The 14,035-nt window shown below is 43.5% G+C and overlaps 1 protein-coding gene across 1 annotated transcript in view; it reads left to right on the top strand.

The window, feature by feature from the left end:
- The window catches only part of FNDC3B (fibronectin type III domain containing 3B), a 183,740-nt gene that overhangs the window by 87,829 nt on the left and 81,876 nt on the right, over positions 1 to 14,035 (top strand). The window contains exons 5-6 of the mRNA XM_083848894.1: positions 6,070 to 6,313; positions 8,508 to 8,795. Coding sequence (XP_083705020.1) covers positions 6,070 to 6,313; positions 8,508 to 8,795 — 532 coding nt within the window. The remainder of the gene's footprint in view (positions 1 to 6,069; positions 6,314 to 8,507; positions 8,796 to 14,035) is intronic.

Genomic DNA, 14,035 nt, shown 5'->3' with positions numbered 1-14,035 from the left:
AGCAAATTAAAGCACTCTGAGATATGAATCAAAATACATTTGATTTTTAGTTTGATTTGTCCCCAAAGCATATAGGCAGAAAGCGGATACCCCAGCGGAGAAGTAGCAGTGCTATTAAGAAAAGACATGAAATCTTTTTTCCGTTTTGCTATGCCAAGCCTTTTGGAACTGTGAGCATTAGCCTTAAATTTTACATGAGTTATCTAGTGATTGCTACCTTGGATTAAAATGATACTTCAGTGCCTCTTCGGTACTGTGAAAGTGATCAGCAAAGGGAGCTGGCAGGAGGCTGCGTGCCCTGCAAGATCAGCTCTGTTGGAAGTTGGAAATATAGATCAACTCTATTTCTAGACTTCAAGGACCGTATTAGTAGTCGTGATTGGAAGCTGGGTTTGATGGTGTTACGGAGATGTTCTTGACAATGAGGCTTTGCTAGGGTGGAAAAAGATACTGGAAGGCAAATACACACACCCCATACAGATCTTCCACAGTATGGTTTTTCTTTCAAAGGCAGGCAAAGTACAGCCAGTTACTCTGCATTTGGTTTTCAGCAGACAAAGCTCTGTGCACCTCTTGCAGGTATGAACGATTGTATCAGAGTGGGTGTCTCTGCAAATAATTTGTTGGATAAGGGTTAATAAAATATCGAAGAGGAAAAGTTCCCTACTGTGCTCTAGGTGGACAGTATTGCTGCTGTACAGGTTAGTCGTGGAAGCTGGCACTGTAGAGAAATTTGTATTAAATTCGTGCAACATCAACGACTTTGGCTGTAGCTGCTGGACTGCGGAGGAGAAGGGAGCAGCTCCTGCGGCGTGCCAGGAGCTGGGCACAAGCTGCTAATCCCAGGCCTGGCTCCGAGCTGCGGATGGAGCTGCTTCCCTGCCGCACGGTGGGGCCGCTGGGGAGTGAGCCCTGCGCTGGGACGCGGGTGTGAGGCCGCCTTCCCTCGGGCTGGTGGCCCAGTGCCTCCTCCTGGCTCCCGGAGCGCTCCGGCCTCCCCACATCAGCACAGACTGAACATTAAAGGTCATCATTTGGATGCTGAGCATCCAAATCTGGGGACACCCTCCTGTGTTATAGTTTCTGCTTTTCACGGTGTATGTTAGGGTGGAGGGAAGGAGGATTTGGGGTGTTCTGATGGGAACTTGAAAAATGGAAATATCAAAAGCCGTGATTGTGAACTTGCTTGCTTAGGGCTATTGGCTGAGGACTGCTCGCACTTAAGTAAATCTGGAGTAATTCCACTGAGTTTGAGGAATTACTCATATGTAGTTGGACATGAAAAGTTGGCATGAAACTCCACTTTTGGTTTTATTTACAGAGTTGTTAACATGCAGTCTCTGCCGCAGATATTTTAAGGCTAAAGCACTCAGTGAGTGATCCGAGTGTGAAGTGTGCATAGTGCTGATAAGGCTGCTCTGGTCAGGAGGCAGCGCTGGGGTCGCGTAGGCTCCACCGCACAGCTTGAGCCATCATCCTGCAGCTCCATATTTCTGCATCGAGCGCACAGCATTTGATGGAAACAGACCATGACTTCTAGAAGGAGGGAAGTCTTTAAATGACATTTGAAGTGGTAGAAAATCCATCACATCCTCAGGATTTTGTTTCTGGTAAATTCTCACGTGGTACTTAGGGGCATGGTTTAGAGGGTAATATTGGTGGCAGGGGGACGGTTGGACCAGATGATCTTGGAGGGCTTTTCCAACCTTAATGATGCTACGACTCTATACACTGGGAGGTGTTCTCATCCAAATTAAATTCATCTAGCATAAGCTTTTAGCCACAGACTCTGTTTCTGTATGGTTTACTGCTCACAGAGCTTCTCTTTGTATGCTGGGGGCTGCAACCAGTTGAGTCACCCTTTAACAAGTTGATCCTCCCTAACACTGAACACCAGGAGGGTTTTGCAGATCTCATACTTAACAGAGCAAGCCATAAAGCGATGAGTCTTTTCAGTTCAAGAGTACTGGCCCTGAAAATGTGTATCATTCTAGATTTAAAATATACTAGCATTTTTGCCAGTACTGTGGAAGTTCACCCATGCTTTCCAAGTTGAAGGTACAGATGTAACGCTGGTGTTTGTACACAATGGATGACAAGGATAGCGATGCCAAACTTGTCGGAACTGGCATGATCTTGGATTGGCATCCTTAAAAAATTAAGTGAATAAATAAACTGTTGACATCTAAGTTCCTTGCAGATGAGCTCATTCTGTACTGTTTTCTGGTACAGATTGATTTATGAACGAAGGTTCAACTTAGTTTATGAAATTCCCGAAGTACTGGTCATGGTCCGCCCAGTGGCCGTGCTCCAGATGTCCTTGCTGAATCTTGCACACTAGGTTTAATGAAATAAGAATAGTTTTTTGAAAGGGAGTGGAAATGTATTCCATATTGCCGCAGTGTGCCCATTCGGTCAACGTGTGTGTTACAGAAGATGATGATTGTATTCCTTTAACCAGAACTTAGGAGAACACCGGTACAGTTTACCTGTGCAAAATGAACATGCCTGTGTTTTTCCTGGGGTTGTAACACTAAGTTTCAGTGGGGAAAAATAGAGAACTTGGAGGAGTGCTGTGAATTATCTCAGTTAGATGGAGTTTTCATTGCTACAGTGATGTATTTAATGTAAAACAAATAATATAAGAAATACTATTCTCAACTAACGGCAACCAATGGGGGAGGCAACTTTATTGTGTATGAGTGATGTTCATCCAGATTCTCCTTAAAGATCATGCGCCCCGCTTAGTATTTAGGCTTTTTAAATTATGGCAATAACCGCACAGAACTACACTATAATAATCCTGTTATTGAAGCGGCATGCCTGTTACACCAGCAAGCACAAAAAATATAACGGCAAAAGACAATTTAACTAGTAACTGTTTGAAGAACACAAAATAATGACAATTTGGCTCTAAGTGCCAAATGCTCAGAAATATTTGATTTCTGTAAATGTAAACTGTTAAAATTAAGGATAACTTTTAATACTGCAGTTATATCTAGAGACCTCAACATTGCTTCTGGGCACTGACTTAGAGGCAGCTTGGTAAATAGTGCATTTCCTGACATTTATGATCTTCGTGACACCATTTTAAGCAGATGCAAAGAATTGCAGCTTTCTTCTTTAAGTAGCGAAGTTTAACCTCTCTGCTAAGTTATGTTATTTACAGTAACGGTTGAAAACTCATTTACTCTGTATTTGATAAATTGAAAAAGTGTCATCTCCCAGAATGGCGCTGCTAAAATTTACACACTGCAGGTTTTATAAATCAGAAGGTATCTGCAGTCTTAACCAGTCCTGTTTTAGTAGTTACTTAATGCATATAAAACCTAATCCATTGGATCGCCAGTTTTATGACCTGTTAAGGACAGAATATCATATTTAAAGGTTGCGTGTGCATCTTTAGAAATTTACATATCTACCTATAAATCCTAGTTTAGGGAGGAAATGTCCTGTAGGGCAAGGAAATAAAGTAACTTTTAGCAAGATCCCCTTTGTCTCTGCGTTCACTGGAACACATGCACATGAAGTAATAAGCATGCCGTAAGCATTCGTGGCCTGGAGGAAACAAAAGACATCAGTCTCTCAGTTTCTTGACAAAAGTCATTTGGAAGGCTGGCTCATCCCCTGCTCTCTGGCTTTTCTCTCACTACTGCTGATGTTCTGCAGCTTCAGCAGCAGCAGAATTTCATCAAAAAGGCCATCAAAGAGGCTTTGAGGCTTCCTCCCTGCTTTCTAGAAGATACTTCAGGAAGAGAAATTATAATAATTCAAGTATCGGTTTACATGAGGTGCTGCTACACAGTGCAGGCTTTCTGTCTAGGTCTGCTTTTTAACATATTCATCTTTCACCTAGGTCACAGAATACATATGTAGTCTGCTCTAGATGCACAGATAAGGTCTTGAATCTCTCTGGAACACTGAAATCATCTCTGGGGCTTAGCCTGGTGAAAGCCAGGACGAAAACTTCACACGTCAAAATGCAGGAACTTTGCTATCTCAGCGAAGTTAGATGATGATTGAAGTCTGAGAGAGTTTCTGCATTTTCATACAGAGTCTTAAATAAATTGCTTTACTTTTAGGTACGTGCTAAAAGGGAAAACATTTCCCCGTTCTCTGAATTGGAGTGCAGGTTTCAGCCCCAGTACATGGTTGAGGGCTGTGGAGGTTGAGCAGAACCTGGTAAGGGAGATTGGAGGCCTGAAAACGCGGCAGTCAAAATGGTGTGCTGGTCTGCCGCTGGCGTTGAGCTGTCTTTTGAGGACTCTTCAGCGTCTTTGAAATTTAAGGCTAGCGGATGACAAATTGCTAGCTTAGGTTGTAAAGTTAGAAGTTAGGAAAAGTACTTTAAGCTAAACAATTCCTATTCTGGTTATTCAGCATAGCGAGCAACACATTTTTTAATGTGAAACATCAATTACAAGTGACTGAATTACTTTCTGGAGAAAATTTTCTTCTGTAAGGAGGCCAGCCAGCCCACAAAGTGTCCATGTCTGTGGTGTCAGCCCATAGCTGACAGGCATAAATTCAGATAGCCCTGGGACACAAATGGCATCAGTTAAGAACTGGGTCAGCTAATGCTGGTTGAGTTTTACCCTGTGTAAATTGCTCAGATGATGCCTGAGACATGGACTTGTGTTTGCTGGAGCATTGCTGCTCACGGCTCTGGCACTGTGTATTAAACAAGGCTTGTCACCCTGCAAGAGTCAGCAGAAACAATTGTGTGCCCATGCCACGATTGCTTCAGTTCGGGGTATATCAGCGTAAATGATTCTTTTGTGGTTTAGGCTAAGACGTGATGATGTTACTGGAGTCAGTGGGGCGTGGGAATCTTTCACAGGTTTTCTTCTGCTGATGCTGCTGGCGAGGTTGGATGTCTCCAGCAAATGTGGTGGCAAACGGCTGAAAGTGGCAGCATCTTCTGGCAGATGCTTAAAATTTACTAGACTTCATCTGCCAAAAACCTTAGCATGGGTTGTCTTCATCAGCACATCAGGAAGCTTTGTTCTTTGCCCTTTTGTCTGGGCTGCCAATGATGGGACCCTAAGCTGTGCCATTCACTTCTCTCACACAACACACTCATCCCATACATTATTTACTCCCCGTGTGTCATCAGTCAGTTTAGAAAAAATAGTTTCCGACCAGCCTGTTTGTTGTCTGACACTAGATTATGCTTCCTTCATGTTTTTCTACCTTACGCATTTCTACACACAGAATCAAAGTAACATTAACTGTTCTATGTGGCTGTATTTTGAAGTTCCCGAAATGGCAGAAATTTTTTTGAATAAGCTTCAAGAAAAGCTTGGCTCGTAGGTCTGGACCGAAATTGGGCTGGTTGACTGGTCTCCAGAAATACAGCTCTGGAAAAAATATAAGCTGAAAAACTATTTTCAGCCTAAGCACATTTCCACCTTCCTACATCTGGTTTTACATGCTTTGACTATGGTCTTTGGGGCCAAGCTATGCATATTTGAGGGTTGATTTGCGTGGACATATAGACGAGCTCTCTAGCAGAAGAAAACTTCTGCCCTGTGGTTTGCTTTTAACAGATACCTGTTGTGAACAGAGCAAGTCTTTTGAAAAAGGGTGTCAACACAACACATTCCTGCAGCTTACAGCTCTCTGTGCGCACACAAAAGCAATGCCAGTTAATTTCCAGCTGTTCCTTACTCTGTACTCCCTCAAATAGCCCTGTCCAAATCAGTAGCAGAAATTTGATGTGCAGAAGGTAAGATTGGCCCTAATGAGTACTCTTATTTTGGTGCCTTCTATTCCTTTCTTAATTGCTTTACTCTCTAAATACAGTATTTATGTTGTCCCTTACCCACCTAGTTATCACTAGCAATAATTAGTCTCCCAGTGATGAGTGTGGCTATCTGAGTCTCCAAAAAAAAGCCACATCACCACTATGGTTGCTTGCCCTGACAGTAATTTTAGAAAAGTGCTTACGAATAAACCGAAGGACCATCCATTTTATAATGGGAGAACAAACCATGACCAGTGCTGTTTTCAAACCGTGTTCGGTTCAGGTGCCTCATAACGTGCTCCTTTCCCTGCCTTCCCTTGCAGGTGATAGAAGACAACACCGGCGTTCGGAGGGTGGTGGTTACCCCGCAGTCCCCGGAGTGTTACCCTCCCAGCTATCCCTCGGCCATCTCTCCCACCCACCACTTACCTCCGTACCTGGCGCACCATCCCCATTTCATTCACAACTCTCATACAGCGTTTTATCCTCCTGTCACTGGACCCGGGGACATGCCACCACAGTTTTTCCCACAGCATCATCTTCCCCCTACAATATACGGAGAACAAGGTGAGTTGGAAGGAAGTGCTGGCGTTTCACACCTGTATTCAGGGGGATCGAAGGGCTAGCGGAACCAAGAGTGGATTAGAGAATTTAAGGAGAGGTTTTCCCTGCAGGGATTCTTTAAGTGCCCGAGCAGGAAAGTGTCAGGGTGTGTCACCATCCCGAGTGCAGCAACGCAGGACAACCCGATGTTGCAACTCTAGGTTGCAGACACAAAGACAATTTTAACTTAATTTGTAAATACAGTGGGAAACAATTCTCATCCTGTGTTCCAAACTAGGGCTGTGAGTCACGCTGATTGTTCTGCATTGTCACGATGCAGCGTTGTACAGAAAACCCAGAAACAAAATTTGTCAGGCCTGGCTTGGGAATGAGGGTGGTAAAGGAGGGCTAGATCCGAGCAGGACTTGCCACAGTCATTTCCAGTGGGAAAAGCCGAATACCGCTTCCTGTTGGCAGCATTGTGCTTTCTGCCCCTCAGCAGGTCACAGCCACAGAGGTTTTCCAAGAAATAACAGGCATTTTCTGTTTGTTGTTCTGGTTGAGACTGGGCAGTAAGTCACCGAAAAGCACCGTCTGATACCAGAGGGTAGCGTGGCAACCCTAATCAGGCCATAAGTAAATAATGGCAATAAAAGGAGTGAAAGCAGCGTATTTCTGTCTGAACTAGCACTGTTGTGTCTCTTCCATCCTGGAGATAAGTCTTGGTGTAATCTGAAAGAGGGCATTAACCAAAAAAGCAATCAGCAAAGGTATTTGAGATGCTTGACATGGAAATCAGTTCTGGATTCATGATTTTACTGCCAAAATACATGGAGTTATTACACTTTGTAAAGAATATTCTCAAGCCTTATCACCAGAAGTAAGACTTTTTTGGAGTGGGAAGGAAGAGACAAAGAGAGAAAGAGAAGTATCTAGTGATGCTACTCTTTGAAGTTTCTGTTGACCAACAGACCTCATCCTCTAAAGGGGAATGGGCATTACAGCTGATATTTAACTTCCTGAGGGAAGGCAATGGGAAAGTACCACTGCAGCCCATCAGATAAATAGGGAGGAATTCTTCTCTTGAGAAAGGAGCAGTGCAGTTTGTCAGAGAGTTTAACAAAGTGTTGTGTGCAAGCATTGGAGCGTGTTAGGTAAACATAAGGGCTTTCAGCTGCTGGCGAAGTAGATGTTGAATGTTTCTATAGCCTACGGATACTAAGGGGCTGTTTCAACTTAAATTTAAAAAAAAATAATAAATCTTTGATTGCCTTACTGGAATGACCTATACCTGTGACCTATACTAAAATAATTGAAACGGTGAGTATTGTACTCATGAGTCATGCATCATTTCCCATTTGCCAAATGGCTTGTACTGTAAACAAAAATGTATTTATTTGTATCACGCTGTTCTTAACCAGGTAGTTGATGTGAGAATCTAAATATGATTGTGTAACCAGAAAAGGAAAGGTAAAGGGCAAGACAGCAGAGAAATAGAAAAGAAAGAGTCTAGCTAGCTGAAACGACTTGGAAAGTTATAATACAGTATACATGGTGATCTCAGCTTAAAAACAAGGCTACTAATAGCTGGGTGGGATGCCTGCTTGCTTCAGAAGTGTTCATGATAACGCATGAATGGGTTTAGCAAAATTGTAAAGAATATGTTGAGGTGGGGAATGTATTTAATGTTTATCTGAAATGTGTGTGTAATACCTGTAATATTTTTCAAGCTTTTTTAGATAGTTTATCTTTTCAGCTCCTGTTCTAAAACCCAAAGCTTTCACTTCAGGCTGCACTTCCATTTCTCTCCTCAGGCAGGTGGGACTAACACGATTGCAGCTGGGCATCTCCACTTATTCTGTCCAGTCAAGTTCTGGGGAAGAATCTGCTGGATTGCTTAATGAATTTAGGAAGGCTTTTTTCCAAAGTATTAGTCTCCGTGGACTTTTCCTTGAAATCTGATTGCCCCAATTACTGTATTTTACTTTCAGATACACATTCATCCAAAGAATTGTGAAATCTCAAAGAGCAAGTGAGCACACTTAATATGATGCAAAAAATTCATCAGTTCTGCAGAAAAGCTTTCTTAGAAATAAATGGTTTGTTGTAGAAGTAATAAGGAAACTCTGGTATTTAATTTGGAGATAGTCAGAAATCTGGTTTTCTGAGGAATTTTGTTGCTGTTCTGACTTAATGTGGGTGAATTCTTTCGTTTCAGAAATCATACCACTATATGGGATGTCCAGCTATATTACCAGGGAAGATCAGTACAGCAAACCACAGCACAAAAAACTCAAAGACAGGCAGATCGATCGCCAAAACCGTCTGAATAGTCCTCCTTCATCCATCTACAAAAGCCATATAGGCAGCTGCACAACTGTATATAATGGTTATGCAAAGAGCCACAATGGAGCAAGCAGTGGAGGCGGCGGGGGGGCACCAGGAGTAAAGAAGCCAGAGCGCAGAGCAAGAAGCAGCCCAAAGTCTAATGAACAAGAGCCACATGGTAAAGACAGTTTTATTTATTTTTAATTCCTTTTTATTGCACCTTTCCGGCTTACGACCGGCCGCCTGTATATGGATCTAGTAACTATGCCAAAAAACACTACCACCCACACATAAAGACAGCGTTAATACAGTGTGAACTTAAATATAAACGTTGAGTTTGCTCTGCTATATTTGTTTTGTAAGATGAACCCGTTGCCTTCCTATCTTTCGTGACTATTCCCTGGTAGCTGTAGCATCATTCTCCTTTTATCTGTTAGAAACAGCAATGAGAGCTGTTTTGGCTTACGCTCTGTGTGTGTGTAGATTCAAGTCTGCCACTAGTTAAAAATTTGATGATGCTGTGTTGCTGCTTCCAAAACTGCAGAGTACCCTGGAAAAACTATAAAAGGTGTATCATATGTAAAGAATAAGAGTCTTGATTTGGAAAACCAGACTAACCAAAAACCCCTTGAGAGACACATAGGAATGTATGAATTCAGAGAAAAACTTGGAGAAAGGTGCGGGAGAACTGAAGGCGATAGGTTCCTTTACAAGAGTTTGTTAACTGAGGTTCGGGTGTGTTTTACAGCTTATTGTTCCCTACCAGGTCGGCGTGCACGTGGGATGGTAGCTGGCAGGTCTTTTGTGGGTGCTCGGGTGTCAGAGCGACCTGGTGAGCCGGCCTGGGACTGGGGCAGGCGAGCGGCTGCCTGGCAGGGCGACTAGGATCCCTGCATGCTGCTGGAGCAGGAGCTTGCTCACTGAGTTAGAAGTTCTGCTTACTGCTGCAGTTAGTAGAAACCACATTGGATCGCCAGATTGTGCTACCACGCAGCAGCTTCAGCCCTCCAGGAGCTTAGCAGCCTGCACTGGGCATCGCAGCATCGCAGGATGGGGCTGTGCCGTGCCCTTACAGCGCTGCGGGCGCGCTGCTCCGCTGGCACCAGGGAAGGCGGCTGGAGTCCCTGCATGTGTGGGCAGGGGATGCAAGCCTTTGTGATGGGGAAGTGGACGACAGGCATTTCTGCTCCTGGGTCTGGTACCCGTGTGTCTGAGTAACGCGGCTGCCCGAGCATCATTTCTCGGCAGCGATTTCTTGCAGGGGTGTGTTGCTTCTTGCTGGGCACCTCGAGGCAATCTCTGTTATGACTACAGCGAGGTTATTGCACAGTGCTGTAAGAATAATACTGGAGAAAATGTTCATCAGACCATGCAAGGACAACTTTACTTTTTCCAGATTACGGGACATGAGATATTTAAGTTAATGACGTACTTTTCCATAAAATACCCACTAATTGCGTGTATTATGCACATAAGCGCTCCTGGAACATTCTGCCTTGTGTCAATGCCTTGCTGCTCCCTGACGATGCTCAAAGAACCAGGGTTTTTTCCAAAGAGCTGGTTCAGCACTGGTGGAAGAGATGGGGTGACAGCATCATCAATAGTGCTGAAACTGAGTACATGAATGATGATGCTGGAATATGTAAACGATGTACGTTTTCTCTGGTCTTTTTCAATGACGGCATCATGTCTTTCTTTAGGGAGACAGAGTTGTAAATAAAGATTTGTGGCTTATGCTGGATGCTAGAAATATGCCATTGTAAAATTTAAAAAAGAAACGAAAACCAATGGCTTATAATTGAAAGGTTAGCAACTATTCCGTGTATTTGTTGTGGTAGGATGGACAGTGTCTTGTACAGATAGAGGGCTTGGAGGCCCGTGGAGGTTCTGATTTGAATCCATACTGCTGCTTTTCTACAGAGCTGGTTTAAAACTTGACCAGGAGTGGAGGGATTGGCTGTTTTTTCCTTTTTTATTTTTTTGAAAGGAGCCTCGCCATGTAAAAGAGCTGTAAGCGGAAATCCTGTCCCATTCATGCTGTCCTTTATGAATTTCAGTCTGAGTCACTTCCTTCTCATGCACTCGGTGGTTCGCTCCTTGGTCGTGGAATGATCTGCTAGCTGGGAAGCTTTGTGTGCGACCGCAGGCGCGGTGGGAACGCAAGCAGTTTTAAGCATTCTTATAATGCTTTTGCCTCAGTGCCACTAAAACATTTTTTCTTTCAGATCAGATAAAATCTTTTTTTAGCTCTCACTGAAGTTTCAAGAACCTAAGATAGGCAAAACTAGAGCGCTCCCATGAGCAGAAGTGGGAAGCGGGAGGTGGAGCTGGTGCGTGCATCCTGCCCGTCGGCGGGGTGGGCTCTGGGGCACGGCTGCCAGCACAAACAACCCGAGCGGGCTGCGGGCAGGCAGCTTCACCGGCACCTCAACGTACACCTGGCTTGCAGAAGCTGTCCATACCCGTTCTCTGCCCTAGAACAACTCTACAGAGAGACTAGATGGATCATAAGCCTTTGTAATACCGTTATCATAGGTGCACAACCAGCCTAAAGCCACAAAGGCGGTGCTTTCCTAGAGCTGAGGTTTTGCACGTCTGAGTTTGTGCACTAAAGCAGGCTTGAGGTGTTCCCAAAGGTGAAAACCATTGCTTGTATCTATCCCTGCCTGTATTGCTGCTGGACATTTGTCAGGAGATACGACTACCTCCCTGTGCTCATTTGGTTGAGGTGAATGTGGCAGGAACGCTTGGAAAATGGGCTTAGCGAGAGAACTTTCTAACTAGGGTGGTTTTACTCTGAAAACACTTTAAAAGTACTGAACTCAGCAAAAGAGAAGTACTCAAGTGAGTATTTCTTAATACTGATCTCTTTTCTTGCTTCCTAATCTGCCAGTTACATTTTTTTTCCTTTTTCCAACATGCCCCAACTGCGAGGCCGACATTTCCATATAGAAAACCTTGTGCTCCAGCTCCACCAGCAAGCTGCTGACACAGAGGTAGAGTTGGCTGGTGCCGTCAGCCTGGGCGGATGCTCCCGAGAACCGCTGTCAGCAAGTGTCCTCGAGCCGTGTGGGATATGCTCAGGAAGCCGCTAGGACGTAATGCAGGGTGGATGACAACGTAGGAAATAAATGGAGCTGGCGGGGTTCTTGGTTCAAGCCCATCCTGATCTCCGTTTGCTTTGTAACATTTAAAATATATTTAGAAAAAGGGTGGGTTTTTATTTTATTTTTTTTAATTTGTTTTTTAATTGTGTCAAGTTTGACGACTCCAGAGCCTGCGAATTAAAGGGAAATTGAGGGAGATGTGATTCAGCGCAGACAGGAACCAGGCGAAGTTCCTCCACTTACTCATTCTGGATCCTGCCAATTCTTTTCTATTCTAGTCCTGAATCGGTTTTGCAAGTTAATTGGGCTGTGTATGTATCTGTATCTGTATGTTCTACAGATTTAACAGCTTAAAAGAGTAGTTTCTTTATTTCTGTTCCCTGTAAGCACTGGGGCTGAGAAACACTGCGGCAATATATGTAATGTTTATGTTCTCTTAGCCAGGAATTGATGAATGGAGTGAGGAACAGGGAGCGAGTGTAGTGACAGGACAAGGAGTAACAGTTTTGAACTGAGAGGAGAGGTTTAGATTAGACATCAGGAAGAAATTCTTTGCTGTGAGGGAGGTGAGGCACTGCACAGGCTGCCCCGAGGAGCTGGGGCTGCCCCATCCCTGGCAGTGCCCAAGGCCAGGCTGGGTGGGATTTGGGCAGCCTGGGCTGGTGGGAGGGGGCCCTGCATGGCAGGGACTGGGACTGGGTGTGCTTTGAGGTCCCTTCTGACCCAAACCAGTCTGGGATTTTGTACATACTGGTGAGGACATTTGTTATACCAGTGTAGAAATGTTCTGCGGACAAAATTTATCATAAATGGTTCTACTGCAGACATATGGAATACCCCTGCATAAGTGCAGCTTCCTCTGGTTCTTTAAATCAGTATAAAATAAGGAGATTTAACAGGACTGTCTCCTGAAGACAAGATGTCAAAACTGACATAGTGATTTTATTAGTAGCATGGTTAAAAAAAACACTCCAAAGACTAAAATGCATTTGTCAGGATACATGAATTTTAGAGCTATACTGAGTAATGAAATATGAAGCGCTATTTACTGGAAACGGAAACATTTTGGATCTTGTGAGTGTAGATCATCACATACGAAATCTGAATCGTGTTACTGTTCTTGCTGTGTTTTCTTTTTAGTTTCAGCAAATAATATTACCTGACTGAATTGTTTAGATTCATGTCTAATTAGAAATATGCAGCGTGTTGTATGTGTATTGTTTTTTTTATATTTTTATTAAGTGAGAGGAAATACGATGCATTAATTAGGGCACTCCTTGACCTTGAGAAGCCATGGTTAATTTGTGGCACCAGGGAATTTGCAGTGTGATATTCTTGTGCCTCTGCCTCATCTCCTGCATCATGACAGAGCTTGTGTTCTTCTTCATTTTTATTTGGATATATGAATACTTCTTAAACAGTCTTTGTTTTGTATTTTTGCCAAGGTAATAGGGTGTGAAATTGTTTGTCCAGGCAGAAAGTGAAATGGTTATGAGTTTCTGATCTTAGTGTGATGAGTACACCTTTGTGTACCAGAGCCGGGTCTGTTAGCTGGGCTGCAGGGATCCTGCACCACAGAATGCTTTGTGATAATCACGTAAACTGTCCACTTAAGTGAGCTCCTACAGACTGATGAATGTATTAGAAGCACTGACATCATGCAGAGTTCAAGCAAAGTACATTCCCACGTTCATGTCAATCTGTATGCATGCAAGAATTTATCCAGATCAGACTTAATTTATGGCTTTTCTTCAGCAAAAAGAATCACTGAGATGTTTATCCAGTTTCACTGAGAAAGACGCTGTGTTGAGGGAGAAAAGATAAATCTGTTTCCTCTTCAGCCTTGGGATTTGACTTACCTTTATCCATCAAAGGCCCACAATGTAAAACCTAAATATCACAAGCAGAACAGTGATACTGAAAAGCAAGTCCAAGCCCTGTGCTAATTTATTCTTTCCCTCGGCCATGAAAGAACCAGCTTCATAACTTAGGCACTAGAATTTGTTGGTAACACTCCTATTTAGATGATAATCCCTTGCCTTTTAATTTATTTTCATGATGCTCTTCTATCTTGAATCTCAACTACTTTTACAGGTGATCATAAATACATTAAATTTGGTTTCATCCAGCCTTTCTGTACCTGAAAATACAAACAAAACATCTGGTAGCTGTGGACGCTTTGATTTGGCATGGTTGTAAGCTGCTCCACGTTGGTCTCCTGGGCTTCCATGGCTCTGAGACACAACTAGGGCAGAATGGTTGAGCACGGTTCTGGTTGCATTTTCAGTGTCATCGCAGAAGCTCAGACAAA

This window comes from Anser anser, assembly GCF_964211835.1.
Source record: "Anser anser genome assembly, chromosome: 9".
In the NCBI taxonomy this organism is placed as follows: domain Eukaryota; kingdom Metazoa; phylum Chordata; class Aves; order Anseriformes; family Anatidae; genus Anser; species Anser anser.
This window is presented reverse-complemented; position numbering and strand designations above follow the sequence as displayed.